General features: G+C 45.3%; 1 protein-coding gene across 1 annotated transcript in view; it reads left to right on the forward strand.

The window, feature by feature from the left end:
* The window catches only part of SCFD2 (sec1 family domain containing 2), a 1,876,913-nt gene that overhangs the window by 199,519 nt on the left and 1,658,549 nt on the right, over positions 1 to 18,845 (forward strand). The window contains exon 3 of the mRNA XM_086962651.1: positions 7,410 to 7,537. Coding sequence (XP_086818777.1) covers positions 7,410 to 7,537 — 128 coding nt within the window. The remainder of the gene's footprint in view (positions 1 to 7,409; positions 7,538 to 18,845) is intronic.

The following is an 18,845-nucleotide window of genomic DNA, read 5'->3' on the forward strand; positions in this document are numbered from 1 at the left end:
TGCCGCCGGAGCTGGGGATTGAACCGTGAAACCTGTGGTCCAGATTCAGGCACCCTGGCCGCTGCGCCATACCTCTTCCACTTGAACTTGTGAAAAGTCGGAGACCTAATAATTGGGGATGCAAATTCTTTCAGTTTCATGGTGCATCACATTGGGATTTAAATCTTCTTCATCTCAAAGCTGAATCTGTTATGTAGCTTACGTTTAGTCTCCATTTTAGCTTTTGTTTTAACCTAGCATTGCTTTCTAAAGGTGGTTTGCACATGTTTTCCATAATGAGAGAACGCGCCTTGCATGCTTTTATTTCTGGTAGACATTGTTGCCCTGTAGTCTTCACATTTAGTTCCAGGGTTGCACAACTGAGAACATGATGCCTCGTTTTATTTTATTTTTTGCTCGTAGGAGACAATTTTCCTGCTTTGACTAATTGCAGACATTGTTCTGTGCCTTTGGCATAGTGTGATAAGCTTGCAGTTTTATTATTTAAACAGCATCCATGCTGAAGTCGGTGAGAGGTTCACTTCCCGCCGGAGTCATCATGGAACGCTGCTGTGAGTGAGATTCAGTTCCACTGTCCCCGACCTTCCTCCTGAGAAGGAAGAGAGCCGTGCAAGAAGAAGTGTTCAGGCTTGCACATTGAAGATGGGGTGCATTTGTTAATGCACTAAGGCGGCTGGCTTCCTGACATACAGTACTAAGGTATGGGGTTAGGTAATTGCAATAGCTCTGGCAGATAGTTACTCCCAACATTTGCTCTTTAGCATAGAGAAATTAATGATAGATAGGCGTAATCTTAGTAAACATTATGAGCAACTAACATGGTTGAAACAGTTGTGTTTTTCACCCTTCTAATATTGCTTATAACAATGATGTGTCTCATCTTTCTGATAATTGCAGTTTGTTTCATTTACAAAAATGAGAGCGCTCAATAAACATTTGAAAATGCATTTTTGTATCTTTTCTTTGGGACACCTTGGGCAAGCAAAAGTGACAAACGAAAGGGTTTGATCTGTTTCCACAAATTCCTTGGGAATTTTAGAGTTATGTTATGTTATGTTAATTTCGATTTATATAGCGCCAAATCACCGGCAGGTCTCTTAGCGCTTGCTTTGGGAACCCGTCCTGGCTTTCCCTGCGAGATAACCCCTACTGGGCATCCCCAAGGTGAAGACCAGGCATCCCATCGCGGTGGGGCCATAGTGGAGATTAAGCAAGCTATTGCCCAGAGTTGCAGAGTGTGAACCCATGATTTGAGTAGGCACCAAGGTGAGAATTATTGAGTCCGTGGACATTTTGAGCTCAAGACCTGCCGCGTCGGGAATTGAACCCTTGGTCCCGGGTCTGACCTCTGCATCAGGGTCTGCCTCCTCTAACCAGTGCACACACTTCTCCACTTCTCTCTTCTTGTTTGAGGTTACTGACAACATCTATAACTTTGTAAGGTTAGGGGTTAAGATGTGGTACTGTGAGCTAGCCAAACAAACCAACATTTACTGATTATATAAGAAGATTCTACTTCTGTATTATGAAGTTTTGGCATTCTAAATGCATAGTGCGACTAGACTCATAGAAACGGTAAGAAAAATCCAATCTGTTTAAATTAAGAAAGTTCATTAAATCATTGCTCCTTTGTCAATAGATCTGTGCTAGCATCTACCTCAGCTGTGAGAGCTAACCTGGCGTCATTGATAGTAGCAGGAGTCTCATGTTTTGAGAGGGATAGTATTCTCTGCAAAAAGCCCAGTACATAAACAAAAGAGGGAGAGGGTTGAAAAAGAGAGACAGGGAAACCTAACCTAGCCACTGGCTAATATTGATTGTTGGTATAATATATATATAAGAATGAAAACAATATAAACAACAGTACAGATGGTGGACGAACCTTAGTGCCTTTAAAGAAGGCAGGCTGCCACTGCATAATTTACTGGCTAGGCGGCCCAAGTCAACGTGCACTATCTTTTGCCTGTGCCTCACAAAAACAAACACCAGCAATCACGTGCCAAATGAGGGGTTCAGTGAGTGTTTGATGGTAGCTATCATTAGTTCAGCAGGTTCAGTGGCCCCAGGTTCCTGGCATCTGAAGAATCAATTGCTCTTAATCATGAATGTCTTCTGCTACTCAACTGGCACCACTGGGCCTTTTTCCCTTGCTTGAATATAGCCCAGGGCACCTCTTATACACTACTATTGAGTAGGTTTTAGACTGGCACCACGCTCCATTCGGCAAGACTGCTGCTGTCATTTGCCACGGATGGTAGAGGGAGCTTCACTTGTTGGCCCTGCGTCCCATTCTGGCACACTAACGGTGTCTGCATTGGGGGCATGGTGTAGTCACTGTACTGTTATACTAGTAATAATGCACTTAACAAGCATTTCTCATCTCTGCTGCTGTACTTGGAGGATTTAGAGGGTCAGTCCCTGCAACTGTCAATGGTAGTAATAAAATAACAATGAACAAGACTAGCACATCTTAGCAAGGCTGTTATACTAATGGCGAGTAGCAGTACTTTTCAACTGAGGTATTATAGTGGTAATAAATAGTACTAGCACTTCTCTGTGGAACTGTTATACTAATAGACAGTACACTCACTTCTCAGTGGGCTGTTATACTAACGGCGAGTAGCAGTACTTTTCAACTGAGGGTATTATAGTAGTAATAAATAGTACTAGCACTTCTCTGTGGACTGTTATACAAATTGACAATACAAGCACTTGTCAGCGGGCTTTTATACTAATGGCGAGTAGCAGTACTTTTCAACTAAGGTATTATAGTAGTAATAAATAGTACTAGCACTTATCTGTGAGACTCTTATGCTAATGAACAATACAAGCACTTCTTGGTGGGCTGATATACTAATGGAAAATATAAACTCTTCTTGGTGGGACTGTTATACTAATGGACAGTACAAGCACTTGTCAGCGGGCTTTTATACTAATGGCGAGTAGCAGTACTTTTCAACTGAGGTATTATAGTAGTAATAAATATTACTAGCACTTCTCTGTGGGACTGTTATACTAATGAACACTACAAGCACTTCTTGGCAGACAGTTATACTAATGGATAGTACTAGCACTACTCTGTAGGACTGGTATACTAAAGGACAGTACGAGCACTTCCCAGCTGGCTGTTATACTAATGGCGAGTAGCAGCACTTTTGAGCTGAGGTATTATAGTAGTAATAAATAGGACTAGCACTTCTCTGTGGGACTGTTATACTAATGAACACTACAAGCACTTTTTGGCAGGCTGTTATACTAATGGATAGTACAAGCACTTCTCGGTGGGACTGTTATACTAATGGACAGTGCAAGCACTTCTCAGCGGGCTGTTATACTAATGGCGAGTAGCAGCACATTTCAGCTGAGTTGTTATAGTAGCAACAAATAGTACTAGCACTTTTAAGTGGGACTATTATACTAATGTGCAGTACAAGCACATCTTGGCGGGCTGTTATTCTAATAGACAGTGGCAGCGTTTTTCAGCTGAGATACTCTACTAGCATTTGACAGTACCCGCACTTCTTAGTAGACCTACTGTGTGTTAGTAGGATAGTTACAACACCTTTCTAGCGAGGTATCTCACTAGTGATGGAAAGTGCAAGCACTTATCGTCAGAGCTGGTATAACAGTTGTCCATTACTTTAAAAACATTGGGTGTGTAATTTGTAGCTGAGATCCACTTGGCTGCCCTATATATCGTCAACAAACTGAATGACACACCCTTTAACAGTAAACATGAGTGATAAATGGCGTGTAGACTTTTTTGACAGTGTGACGCCATAAATTGCCCTGCTATGAATGGACTATCCAGTATTTTGCATTCCCTCGTCCCTTCCCGACTCCCCTCAGTCTTTAAACATTCCTATTGCCTTGATATTAGAGTCTCTCCTTTGAAATCCCTGTGTTTGCCCTCCTTGCGGACCCGGGTGTTTCGAATGGGCAGGTGATGTTATCTCACCGTTTTGCTCCCAAAACTTCCCCTTCCTCTTCATCCACCAATAGGTTCCGGCTGTGTTCCCTGTCAGCCCCAGATACATGGGCAAAAACTGGGAATGAAATGAGATAAGTTTTAGATATTGCCAATCTCTCACAGACTTTAATTTAATGGAACTGCCTTTATAACATTCCAAATACTCTACACTCTTTAACAATTGAATCCTACCCGACGCTGTCTGGGACGCTGACTCCTGCCACTTGCTGGGGCAGGAGTGACTTGTCTTCCCTGTCCCATTCTACACTGTCAAGAGCGCATTTGTATAGTCTGCCTTGGCGGCATGATTAGGTATTGATATCACTTGTCAAAGCCTATCTCAATGTATAATAGACTTTCTAGCTCCTCGCTCTTTCTGCACCTTCTCTAACCCCTAACTGACTGCTCCTTTGGATAAAAAAGGGGTACAATAGTGGGTACCTCTCGCCCACTCTCAGTCCTCCAGAGATAGGGCAGGACTGGGAACTGAAACCGGCCCTGGCAAACTGCTCGGCCAGCCCCTCTGGAAGGTGGTGGGGGGGGGCAGGGTGCGACTGAGCTGTTTGCTAGGGGCCAGTTTCGGACGATTTTGATATTTCTAACCCCCAGTAACAAAAACGGCCCCCGAGGGCCCAAAACAACCCCTCACCCTACCGGGGAAGTGCTCGGTGCCCGATACGGCAAGTCTGGCACTGAAGTCAGATTACTGTTTCAGTAACAGACCTGCGTACTCTGCCCCCCACAGCAAACACAGAGGTACTGTTAGACCATTTTATTGGTCTCCAAATGCATGGTGCCCTACCATTAATGCAAATGCAAAAGCAACAATTGATGGACAGAATGCAGAACAATGTCATACATTCACCCCAGTACAGAGATCTGGGCCTAAATCCATCGTTTGTTTGCACTCCACACCACCCCAGTTCAGACGTGGCCTTATGCAAATCAGCCTTGGCCCTGTGCCTCATGGGAACAGTCCAGCCCGAACTGCCAAGCCATGTCTTTCCTGGACCGGAATCAAGCATCCTAGGACCGGTTTCTGGCTATCAGCCGTCTTCAGCCAGGATAGCTTGACTGCAGTGGTGTGGAGAGCATGGGACTCACGTCTGAGCATACCCACCCCGCTCGGGGTGACAAATGCAAAAGCAACAATTGATGGACAGAATGCAGAACAATGTCATACATTCACCCCAGTACAGAGATCTGGGCCTAAATCCATCATTTTTTTGCACTCCACACCACCCCAGTTCAGACATGGCCATATGCAAATCAGCCTTGACCCTGTGCCTCATGGGAACAGTCCAGCCCGAACTGCAATTGCCCTACCATTAATGCATCAGTGGAGTGTCCAACCATGCCATCTCTGCCACCAGACGCCCTCTACAGTCACTGTAGATCCCTTCTGCATCAGAACCATGAAGCACACCAAGTCATTCACCTACAGGTGAACGCGAGGAAAATCTTGGTCTGACCGTGTCCTTTTATTGACTGATTAAACCACCCTGTTCCACCCATTGAAATTCATGTACATCCTTGCCGACTCTGCTTGTGCTTCTAAGGTCCTGATTTCAAGTGCCCTAGCGGGTTAGGTGGCATTTAATAAAGCCAATAAAATCTGCCACCGTAGGGTGTGGACTTTATCAGATGCAACCTATTCTGAGTATTTTCCCTTATTGGAGAACAACTAGTGGTGCTGGAACAATTTTCAGAGTGGGGGTGCTGCTATCAATGTCGCATCACTGAAGTTATAGGGATTTTGAAAAATTCAAGTTTTACACAAAGAACAAGCACCGCAAAAGAAGAAAGTGATAATGGTGTGGTGTGTATCCAGTTGTGCATTTTGGAGTACACTGTTGCAAATATACTACTGAAGTGTATTGTGGCAGCACACTGTTTTACTGCCAGCACATTTTCCATTGAAATGGCAACAAAATTCACACTTACATGTAGCTTTACTAATAAAACTATAGAGCGCACAAATGATACTGTGTGGAAATCTGCTTTCAGCAAACATTTACAGTGTTCAAATCACCAAGTAAAGTGTCTTGAATTATTTTGATCCTTTTGAAATCTTTATTTCCATCACAAATCTGAATTACAAAAAATGCGGCTCATGTGTGCTTTCTTCTTATTCACAGGTATTTACATTTTATTGTGTGTTAGAAAAAACTGCAATTCTATAGCCTTTCTTTTTTTTTAACAAGAGAAAAAGCTTTTATTGTTCGATTATTTAAAACCATTACAATATGCTAACGATATAAAAAAAATAGTTATCTTAAAAGAAACATACGTTATATTCCCTAATTTTTTCTCCACTCAGTTCAACGTAAAACCTTCATGAAATGTCATATTCTAACTATAGCCTTTCCTTTCACACTCCATATACCCCAGCAAGGTTTTTTAGATAGCTCCCTTTACAAAATCTTCCAACTTTTCAGTCAGAGAAAGAAAAGTAAACCTCAATGTCTATGTTAAAAGAATAGGCAGCAATGTGTCATAAAACATAGCCTGACATTTGGGCTCTGTCAAAGCAGGGCAAACGTAGCAAGATAAAAACAAAATGCAAATGCATCTTTACTACTTATTTACGTTCTGAACACCAGCATGGTTATGCTGGGGGTGCTGCAGCACACCCCTACTTCTAACGCTATGGAAAGAATATGCGGATTTTGGTGTTTATCACACCCAAATCCACGTCTCGGTAAATAAGTGGTCTTTTGCCCCGTTAAATTTCAGCAGCTTTGACCACATTGCTGACCTTTCTTTACACGTTTCTTAGGGTACCAGGGAGGCGGCCTGTTCGCAGCTGTTTTTATGTTTGTGATCCAATCTGACACAGCTGAAAACTTTACAGTCTTTGTTATAATAAATCGCATCAAAAAGTCATGGAATTCCTGCGTGCAGACCCGTTTTCGTTTGCCCCCTTAAACTCTACCGTGGACGCTCAGAGAAGTCCGGAGAGAGAGTAGTCAATATTTTAAGAAATGATTGCTTTTAGTGTGGCGATGCTGCGTCACTCTGGGTTTCATTTGCTAACCGTTATTTGTAAGCAAAGCACGAAATGGCAGTTTGTTATATCTGATATCATTTTGCTACAATGATGTTGCTATTTTTATCGCTTCTTTGCTACATATATATATTTTTCTTAAATCCAACATTTCCTCGCTGAATTATATATAGTGCTTTTTCCGTTCTGCTGTGCCAATGGCGGTCAATGATTGCACTTTCAATGTTCATCTATAATGAAACCAAATGTGATGCATGTGGCGTTTCTGTTTCTTCCAGCACGCAGCTGTTTGCTCTCTGTTATGTGCCGGACGGATTCTGAAGCGAATGGTCGAATACAAATGCATGGTTTTGTTTAGTTCGGGTTGTTTCTAGTTTTCTTACATTCTTTGGCTAGGAAGTTATTAGTTTAACTCTTCTGGTTTTCTTTCAGAGAGCCCGCTGCCAAGGCCCTGTGGGAGTCCATGCTCAGTCTGAAGCACAAGGAAGCTGTGATGGAGGTTAGGCGCCACCTAGTGGAAGCAGCGAGCAGAGAGAACCTGCCTATTAAGATGAGCATGGGTATGTGTTGACGCCGCATGGACTTCACTGGGCAAACGTGGTCGCTCGTCGCTTACCGTATGTCTTGTAAAAGACTGGCAATAGAATTTACTGTAGCTATGCAGGATGTATGTGACCAGAGATTCGTAATGTGTTTGCTTGGCTTGTGAGCCCCAGAAGTAATTAATATTGCATTCCACAAAGCTTCCAACCAAGCCCAAGCAAATGAGTTCCGGGGTATCCTGTCCAAGCGCATCTCGGCGCATTTGCAGGAGTTTGAAGTGCTATATAGGCGCAACACAGACTTCTGCTCTTCAACAGTTTAACAGATTAACCGTATTGTTTTCCTTAACCCCGTACTCTTGTTTTTTCCATGATGTTAAAAGTGAACACAAGCGTTGTTGAAGACGTGCAGCTCACAAGCCACTGTTGTCTCCTGGTTTACCCTTCGGGCGGAATGCTGAATCACAGTGGTGCTGTTCACAAGGATTAACACCTTCCTCGCCAGTAATCCATGCTGTTTAGCATGAACGGTGCTCCAGGCAAAGAAGCATTTCGTAGCAGGAAAGCCGTCTATTTTCGTGGCCTTTCCTTGCTTTATTGCGACACCTAGTGCTAATCGCTGCTGCCTCACTTCGCCTTATGCGAGTCATGGTCCTGTTGCACAGAACTTTGTGTCATATTAAAAGCGCACTATATGCCCATTTATCACGAGCAACTGATGCGAAGTGGGGGCACACATATGCTTTTAAATGGAAGGTGCCAGTCAGTGTCTTTTCTTTGATCAGAATGGGGGTGAGGAGGAAGACCAATACCATTTTGAGTAAATCATTTAAACCAAATTTCTGTTTTGGCAGTGAGGGAAATGTAGATACAAGTGCAGGTGGTGTAGTATAATAGCAGGGGCAGATTAATGGGAAAAGAGTGGCGATCAGAGAGCGATTAGAACGTAAATATCTCTATTATAGGAAGTCAAACCCATGAGCGAACTTCATAGGATAATGGCATTTGTGGCCTGACCCATCCATTCATCTCACTGAGCAATTAATTCTACCAACATATAGTAGTCTTTTTTTGTTGCAACACACAGAACGTTTCATACTTCGCTAATTCCTTCTATACAGTGCTTTCTGTTGAAAACAAAACAGAATTTGTGTACAAATTTTCAACAAAACGTACTAAAGGTGGTTAATATGTGATGTCAATGACACATATTTCGCCCAATTTAGAAGAATGAAAGAACGAGCCGCCCAAGTCAGGACTCAAACCTAGATTATATAACAGATGGCACCAGTAGTAGAATCATTGACTCCCTATCATCATTTTAACGTTCAAATCTATTCAGCCAAAAGGGCTACTAAGAGAGTACTGAGTATTTTACTACTAGATCATAAATAAGGCTCCCTGTTTCCCGTTGTTACTGATTTTTACATATAAATACAGACAAAAAAACCCAGTTATTTTCTTGTCTTTATTTGATTTTAAATGTGGATAAAAACGGAAATCGGATACTTTTTGAGTGATTCTAAATACAATTTGCCATGACTGCCAGGCCAATACATGTGTGGGTTGATAGGTAAGTGGGTTAAAAAAAGGAATTTTAGCAAAGAAGGTTTAACAGCAGTAGCTATGCCCAAGGCTGATACGGAAATGTACATATTTTCATATAAGTGCATTGATTTATCTTCTATGGGTGTTCATATGACTGAAACGAGGCAGGCATTCAAGCATGACTGCATATTTATTGGTTAAATACATGTGGAAATATACCAGTTTCAGCTTTACTTTTTTCCCAAACCCATAATAAATATGGATTAATACAGATAAAGTTGAAAAAAAATATGGATAAATACAGACGGAAATGACAAAAAAATAAATACCATAAAACCGGGAGCCCTAATCACAAATAAGGCGATGAGTGTGCCTCAACAGTCCTGTGTGGCTTTAGTTTTGAGATTTTAGTTTTCCCTGTCTACCTGAACACAGGCGCATCGAGGGAGCTCTATGAACGTATCGCTGCTGGTATATGAGTGCATCACGCATCAGGATAGAGGGGGACTGGGACAGGAAGTCCATTGCTTTGCTCTGCAGAACATGGAGGCGCGCCCTATGTTGGTTTCCTGTATAGACTCAGTTTTTTGTTTTACCTTCAACGAACCTGACGATCATGCAAACTCACAGAGGTTCTCAATGTTGGCTGGGCTGCAACCCCAAAGCTGTGCTTCGGATTCGAGATGGCGTCCAAAGGCCACCCCTTGATTAAAGACCGGTCATGAGACCAGAGCATGTACAGCGCATCCCACCAAATATTTCTAAGGAGAATCTGGACCAAAGGGTCATTTTACCATATTAATTGTGCTCCTTAATTAACCATATCTGCCATGACCCCTGTGGACAACATTAGAGGAAAGGCAGAAAGAACACAGCATTAAGGAACGAGCAGGTAGAAAAAAAGGAAAAAGAGGCATGGAGTAGTGAGGGGAACATGGGAAGTTCGAAATCAACAATAAGATATTTCTAGTCCTTCACCTAATAAGTATAGTAAATCCTCCATCTCCATCTTTGACCAGTTTGCTATCTATTTGCAAAGAGAATAAATAATAAATAAATACAATTTGCAAAGAGTGATTCCGTATTGATGACCTCTTCCAGGACGGGGTTCTGCAGATCTGGGTTTCCAAGGATCACTCAGGAGCCATCTTTACTGGACGGAAGCCTGGTTGTCCTTTTCACTAAATGTCCCTCAGAATGACCAGTGGGTGGGGGATGCTCAGAGAAGAATGTTTCCTGTACTACCATCACCGATGATTCCAGTGATACAGCAGGCAACACCAGCACACTTTTGTGCATTTTGTGCCACACATTTCCAATGTTTCATCTCTGCTGCCTAGAGTTACCAAAACGGAATCACCAAAATTAAAGTGAGACGTTCCGAACAGTGGCGGCTCCTCTATAGGGGCATTTGGGCGCCGCCTTCCCTGCTTTCTCGCAGTGTGAGAAGGCAGAAACATAAATGATAATAACTACCATTTGTTTCGGCCTTCTCGCACGGCGAGAAAGCTGAAGTTCCTGGTTGGCAGTGGGCAGTGTTTCTCGAGGGCAGGGGTGAGTGGCTTGCCCATTGTTGTTCATACCCTGAGCCTCTGGTGTATGTGGTTAGATCCCACCAGATCTGACCACATACGCCAGACGAGAAACAACTTTTAGATGAAGAGCGCATATCCCTGTGTGCAGACTATATTCTGTTCTATATTACAGACCCGGCCGCGACACTCCAGAGAGTCCTACAAATATTTGAAGAATACGGTCGTAATGCAGTTTACAGAATTAATTGGAGTAAATCTACCCTACACTCAGTGGGAGACACCATAGAGACCCTGGAATATCTTGGATGCTTGCAGGTGTCTTAAAATGGGTTCTGTTACCTTGGCCTCTACATTACCACGGACGAAACAGCTAGCCTAACCCATAATATCAAACGAGTTCTGTTAGATTTTTAGGATGATTTTAAGAGATGTAGGAAACTTTCCCTGACGATAATGGGCAGAACCGATGGTCAAACCAAGCTAAAATCCTACAGAGCATTTTCACAACCCTAAATAATGAATCGAGTATACTTCTGTGGGATGGGGCGAACCCTAGCGTAGCGTTGCAAACGCTGCAACGTAACCCATATAATGGGGGTCTGGCTCTATCAGACATTAGAGCCTACTATAGAGCAGCCCACCTAGTTGTAATCAATGAATGGAACCACGTTGCAAGAGATCACCCCACATATGCACTTGAAAAACTCCAGTTTCGGTGTCACACACAACTACAATACATTTACAGGGGTAACAACTCCTACCTGCTACCCAAAGGGTGTTGGAAGCATGGAAAGGGGCTGAGAAACAGATGAAATGGGATATGAAACCCATGGGAGAACCCCCCCTATGGGTTTCTCTTGTGGACTCGAGACTACCTGAGATTGGGAAGCTCTATGGCTTTGGGCAGTGGGACTTGATAGTGATCTCCAAACTGTGGGAAATACTTGAGAAAGGTAGCAAGCTACGCATCATTTACAAGACACTCAAACCTAAGCTTATCTTAGACTGAAACATGCCTGGAACGCTATTACCAGAATTGTCCCCTCTAGAGGGTAGACTTCAACAGGAAGAAATTCCAACCAAGGTCATTTCATTGACATATAGAACACGGATTAATATTCCCGACAAATTAGGACCACTAGAACCAAATGGGAGTCACCACAGGTCCAATGGAAGACATTGACAGGGAGGCTGCCCTCCTGCATCCACGCGAAGTGGCAATAAAGCAAAGATTACGCCTTAAACAGTACAAGGTCTTACATAGGACTTACTTTGACAGAGCCAGACTCCACAACATGTGAAGAGCAGAAACCCCGGACAATCTAAGATGCCGAAAAGAACGAGGCACATTTAGATGTAAAAAATGAAGTGTTGATGTCGTTCGCAGAAATATAGATGTTAAAAATATCAATTTTGTATTAATGTAATTATGTTTGCATTTATTTTGTATGTATGTGATGCATGTATTTTTGGTGTAAGATTTGTTTTTATTATCTGTGTAAAAATGTTGGTGGTTATTACTTTTTTTGTTCTAATTTTGCATTATTGGTTCCATGCATTTTTAGTTCCGTAGTGGGATGTGGGTTTATAGGGGAATAGGGTGAGAAGTTATTTAATTGCCTAAAAATTGTAAAGCGCTCTGATATTCTTCGGGATCAAGTTCGCGCTATATAAAACTTTATAAATAAATACTGACTGTTTGGGCAGCCTGAGGCGGCCCAAACATTTAGTTAGAACAACAGTGGGCAAGTCACTCCCCCCTGCCCTCGAGAAACACTGCCCACTCTCCCTGTTCTCTATGTATGCTGCAGCATGCATAGAGAAAATGACCCGGGTGGGGCAGCGGCCTCACCAATCACAACGCTGCCATTGGTGCGTTGTGATTGGTGGAGGGGGAGAGACCAAGGCCTTGACTGTGAAAGTCTGTCACAGAGGTTATCGCAGCGATGCATAAAAATGCCCTTGAGGCAGTTATTCATCAGATGCGTTACATAATGATAATTGCATGTTGTCATACACTAAGGAGGCATAAATGTAGGTTTCTGTGGTAATTGCACCAAAATACGCCTCTCAGTATTTTCCAGGCCTTTGTTCACTAGCAAATGACGTCAGGTTTGACCTGACAAAATTAACCTCTGAGGGCGTCAGAAATCGTAACTGCGACAATTGTGCAAACGGGTGTCTGCTCGGGTGCTCCAACTGAACGCAGCCTCACATTCGAGGCCTAGGTCTCACGCGTGAGAATGTATGTGAATTCGTGCTGTGTGCTTTGAATGGGTGTGTGCATGGGTATGTGCTAGCGAAAGATGGGTGTATGTGTGCGCGCTTGTGAATGGATGGGTGTGAGTGCACATGTAGATGGGTGGGAGTGAGTAGGTGTGTGTGGGTGCTTGTGAGGGATGGGAGGAAGGGAGTGTGCTTGTGAGTGCCCGCCCCACTACTCGTCGACATTACGAGCCGCCACTGGTTCCGAATCATATTGTGCTTGTCTGACTGCTTTTGTAAAACTAAACAGTAATAACTTGCTGGGATAGTCCCAAATTAAGGGGCATCCTTTTTTAGGATACAGGATCCCTCATCTACTGAGGTTACATGCTTCATCATTGGGTCCTGCTCCTCATTCAGTTCCTTGAACATGGTGGAATAAGTTTCTTGGAAGTTGCATTATCATGAATATCACATTTTGCATGTCGCCAATAAGTGTTTTCTTACTGTTTTATTGAAATGTATTTGAGGTACTTTCTTATCGGCAATCATGTTACATAAGAGCTCTTTCACTATGCTTTTTATAAGTAGTTCATAATGGTTGAACCTCTTTAATTGGTACCTTTGGCCATAAAGGGTCTTCTAAACAGTCCTGCCAAAAGGAAAATGTACTGAACTATTAACGACATAAAATGAGGATAACATTTTTCATATCAACACTTTTTGCTATGGATTAATTCTAAGTATCTATTTAATAAGATATGTACACAGGCTCTAAAGTCACCATAGTACCAAAAACAAGGGTGTTTTTTTTATATTTAAAAACATGATATTAAAAAGATAAAGTCTGATGCTTTTGGAAGGTACGTTTTGGCTGGGACTATCCTGGAGGGTGCAATATAATTCCAAGTTATGCCTATTTAGGAAGCTGGCTCTGTATATGATATTGCCACTAGTTGGTAATATCGTACACAGAGTCCAGGGGTTCCCCAAAAGTGTACAGGGCTCAATGTAAAACCCAAAGTGCTCTATTAGTGGTAGTGTGGGTGAGCAGCCTTAGTTCTTACACAGAGGAGTGTAAGACATTTATTGCACATCAGTGATCAAAAATGGACACTCAACTCAAGAAGGAGATCCAGACCAATTTTAGAAAACTATACTTTGTTCGTACTTTATTTTAAGACAAAGATCTTTGGAATAAGGTAATTAGCTTTTAATAAAAAATACTTTGCACTTTTAAAATCGACACAGAATATTTTCAGAACAGTTCAATGTTATGGCGGAGAACATGTTTGCAATTAATCAGGTAAGTACTCCACTTACAGTTCCAGTCTTCAGGACCAAAGGTCAGCAGTGGGTGAGGAGTAGGTAAGTACCAACACTGCACCACCGGCAGCACAGGTGCAGAGGACAAACTCTGAGTTCGGCCCAATGCGTTTCAGTGGAGACTGGGGGTCCTTGGAGCCACGCTGCTTGCAGGTAAATGGAACGGTTGCAGGGGCCAAGTTTTGGGTTTTGGGGCCAGCAAAGGGGGGACACAAAGCAGCACCAAACATAAGCCACCATCGGCACAGGGGCGGCTGGGTGCAGCGTGCAAACACGGTGTTGGGCACTCAATGCAACCTTTTGGAGTTTCTTCTTTTTGGAAACAGGCTGCAGCGTCGAACCGGAGGGTCCAGGCAGAACACCAGCGAGAGCACAGGTAGGTTGAAGTGTTGGGTGTCACATGGCTGCCGCTGGTAGAGCTCACCAAAGCCCATCTAGAGCAAAGTGCCCGTAGGGCTGTTCCAGGCAGAAACATGTCGACCCGACCACTAGGTTTCATGGACCATTGACTCATCCACTAAACACCCCTTTGTTTTTAAACGTATCCCTATCCTACTGTTTTACCCCAATAAATATTTACCTAAACAATAGGATATAATTTTACTCCACTCACGACTGTCAACATACAGACAGTCTCCCTCCTGGTGGAGATTTTGATGTGACTTGTAGAAGGGGACACTCAAGTGACAAGACCCGATGATGACGCTATCCACCAAACCACACTAAGCGGAGATTACATACACTGCAGTCTGTGAACGTGTGTTTGAGCGTCTCCGAAACAAAAAGTTCTGAGACTCTGGTGCTGAGACTTATGTGGTTCTCTTTCCCCCTTTCTGTTAGATAACCAGTACTTCTTGGAAACTGAATTAACCTCTGCTTCTTCCTCCCTCCACTTTTTTGATCTCTACTCTTTCATGTATAGGTAATGGTGTCAAATGTAGCTCTCACTTTTGCGAAACTTTTATGAATATTTATGTAGGCATGGCTGTTTTACACTGTCCATTTAATTAGTTTAGGATATGTAGGTGAAGTTTTTGCTAAAAGCTGGCCGCTGACTGCCATTTAAGCGTTCGCTTCATTCATCTGTATGCAGCCTCTGTGCCTTGCGTTCAAAACTAGCAGCACAAACTCGTTTCTTTGGTCTCGCCTGCCGAAAGCACATGCTCTGTCGTTGCTAGTGGCATTGTTTACTATAAAGGGCTTGGAGCCCGCCAATAGCTTATCATTGGCCAGTGCATGCCGGGCGTCACCTCCTTTTCTTTCTGTGGAGCATGGATTAAGCACAGATAGATTAATCTTAAGTAGTGTCCGTCCGCTACTCGTGATATGATTGAGGTACTATTTCTTCTTCCCCCTCCCACTCGCTCCTTCTCAATGTTGGTTCTTCCTCTTCCGCCCACCCCTTTCCCCTATTGCTTCTTCCAATTCCACCCATCCCTTCCCATGTTGCTTCTTCCCCTCCCACCCATCACTTCTTGTGTTGCTTCTTTCCCTCCCATCCACCACTACCCCTGTTGCTTGTTCCCTTCCCACCCATCCCTTCTCCGTGTTGCTTCTTCCCCACCCACCCACCCTTCCCTCCCTAATCCGTGTTGCTTCATCCCCTCCCTCCCACATCTGCTCCGTGTTGCTTCTTCCCCTTCCCGCCCACACCTTCTCTGTGTTCCTTCTTCCCCCTCTTGCCCACCCCTTTTCTGTGTTGCTTTGTCGCCCTCCTTCCACCCCTTTTCTGTGTTGCTTTGTCATGCACTGCACCTGTATACTCAGCATGGTTTAAGGAAACTCGACTCACTCCCTCCCAGGCATCGAACACATATTTACCAAGAAACTCTGAGAAGAGCCTGCCTGCTGTACTGATGGTTGGTGGTGGTGTGTGTGCCTGGTGAAAGCATGCACTGACGGCTGGTGGTGTGTGTGCCCGGTGAAAGCGTGCACTGACGGCTGGTGGTGTGTGTGTGCCTGGTGAAAGCGTGCACTGACTGCTGGTGGTGTGTGCCGGTGGAAGCATGCACCGACGGCTGGTTGTGTGTGACGGCTGGTAGTGTGTGAGCCTGGTGAAAGTGTGCACTGATGGCTGATTTTGTGTGTGATTGGTGGAAGTGTGCACTGACGGCTGGTGGTGTGTGTACCTGGTGGAAGCGTGCACTGACTGCTGGTAGTGTTTGTGCCTGGTGAAAGCATGCACAAACGGCTGGTGGTGTGTGGCCCGGTGAAAGCGTGCACTGATGGTTGGTGGTGTGTGTGCCTATTGGAAGTGGTCACTGACGGCTGGTGGTGTGTGCCTGGTGGAAGCGTGCACTGACGGCTGGTGGTGTGTGCCTGGTGGAGGCGTGCACTGACGGCTGGTGGTGTGTGTGCCTGGTGAAAGCGTGCACTGACGGCTGGTGGTGTGTGTGCCTGGTGGAAGCGTGCACCGACGGCTGGTGGTGTGTGTGTGCCTGGTGAAAGCGTGCACTGACTGCTGGTGGTGTGTGCCTGGTGGAAGCATGCACCGACGGCTGGTTGTGTGTGACGGCTGGTAGTGTGTGTGCCTGGTGAAAGTGTGCACTGATGGCTGGTTTTGTGTGTGATTGGTGGAAGTGTGCACTGACGGCTGGTGGTGTGTGTGCCTGGTGGAAGCGTGCACTGACTGCTGGTAGTGTGTGTGCCCGGTGAAAGCATGCACAGACGGCTGGTGGTGTGTGGCCAGTGAAAGCGTGCACTGACGGCCGGTGGTGCGTATGCCTGGTGAAAGCGTGCACTCATGTTCTGGTGGTGTGTGTGTGTGCCTGGTGGAAGCGTGCACTGACGGCTGGTGGTGTGTGCCTGGTGGAAGCATGCACTGACGGCTGGTGGTGTGTGTGCCTGGTGAAAGCGTGCACTGACGGCTGGTGGTGTGTGTGCCTGGTGGAAGCGTGCACTGACGGCTGTTGGTGTGTGTGCCCACTAGAAGTGTGCACTGACGACTGTTGGTGTGTGTGCCCGGTGGAAGTGTGCACCGACGGCTGGTGGTGTGTGTGCCTGGTGAAAGCGTGCACTGACGGCTAGTGGTGTGTGTGCCTGGTGGAAGCGTGCACTGACGGCTGGTGGTGTCTGTGCGCCTGGTGGAAGTGTGCACTGACGGCTAGTGGTGTGTGTGCCTGGTGAAAGCGTGCACTGACGGCTGGTGGTGCGTGTGCCCGGTGAAAGCGTGCACCAATGGCTGGTGGTGTGTGTGTACCTGGTGAAAGTGTGCACTGACGGCTGGTGGTGTTTGCCTGGTGGAAGCGTGCACCGACGGCTGGTAGTGTGGGATGGCTGGTAGTGTGTGTGCCTGGTGAAAGTGTGCATTGACTTCTGGTGGTGTGTGTGCCTGGTGGAAGGGTGAACTGACGGCTGGTGGTGTGTGTGCCTGTTGGAAGCGTGCACTGAAGGCTGGTGGTGTGTGTGCCTGGTGGAAGCGTGCAATAAAGGCTGGTGGTGTGTGTGCCTGGTGAATGCATGCACTGACGGCTAGTGGTGTGTGTGCCTAGTGGAAGCGTGCACTGATGGCTGGTGGTGTGTGTGCCTGGTGGAAGCGTGCACTGACGGCTAGTGGTGTGTGTGCCTGGTGAAAACGTGCACTGACGGCTGGTTGTGCGTGTGCCCGGTGAAAGCGTGCACCAATGGCTGGTGGTGTGTGTGTGCCTGGTGAAAGTGTGCACTGACTTCTGGTGGTGTGTGTGCCTGGTGGAAGGGTGCACTGAAGGCTGGTGGTGTGTGTGCCTGGTGGAAGCGTGCAATAACGGCTGGTGGTGTGTGTGCCTGGTGAAAGTGTGCACTGACGGCTGGTGGTGTGTGTGCCTGGTGGAAGCGTGCAATAACGACTGGTGGTGTGTGTGCCTGGTGAAAGCGTGCACTGACGGCTAGTGGTGTGTGTGCCTAGTGGAAGCGTGCACTGACGGCTGGTGGTGTGTGTGCCTGGTGGAAGCGTGCACTGACGGCTAGTGGTGTGTGTGCCTGGTGAAAACGTGCACTGACGGCTGGTGGTGCGTGTGCCCGGTGAAAGCGTGCACCAATGGCTGGTGGTGTGTGTGTGCCTGGTGAAAGCGTGCACTGACGGCTGGTGGGTCTATGTGCCTGGTGGAAGCGTGCACTGACGGCTGATGGTGTGTGTGCCTGGTGAAAGCGTGCACTGACGACTGGTGGTGTGTGCCTGATGGAAGCGTGCACGTGCACAAGCTCGTGAAGCAAGCTGTAGGCCAGCAAAAGCCTCTGGTGGCCTTTTTAAAAGCCACTTACTAACTGTCTAGAAGAGACAGCGCAAGCTCTAAGGCGAGACCTAAAAAGCAGGAAGCACTTTTACTATTTTCGAGGTATTGGTAAAAGGATTTCTACCAGAAATGGTGAGCACAAACAAAAGGCTTACCAGAGAATATGATGAGATTAGGTAGATACGTTCAGGTGTGTTGGGGTTACGGTGAGGTATTGCTGAATAGAAAGAAAGTTAATAAAGTTACAAAAAGTTACAAACTTAGAATATACACATATTCTACTTTGTGCCCTTATCTGCGAGGGTAAAGATCATAGCAATTTATGGGGTTTAGGAACAGAGCAGATAACAATGTCCGCTGCTGTGGTGTTTGTGAGTTGGATGAGATGGGTATGTGCAATGGTTTTACACCAAGAATTGAGGTGATTGCTCGCTGGTCAGGAGGGAGTTTCTGTGCACAGCACAAAGAAACAAGGACTGAAATCTCTATGTTGCACGATGG

The sequence above is a fragment of the Lissotriton vulgaris genome, chromosome 3_1 (assembly GCF_964263255.1).
Source record: "Lissotriton vulgaris chromosome 3_1, aLisVul1.2, whole genome shotgun sequence".
In the NCBI taxonomy this organism is placed as follows: Eukaryota; Metazoa; Chordata; class Amphibia; order Caudata; family Salamandridae; genus Lissotriton; species Lissotriton vulgaris.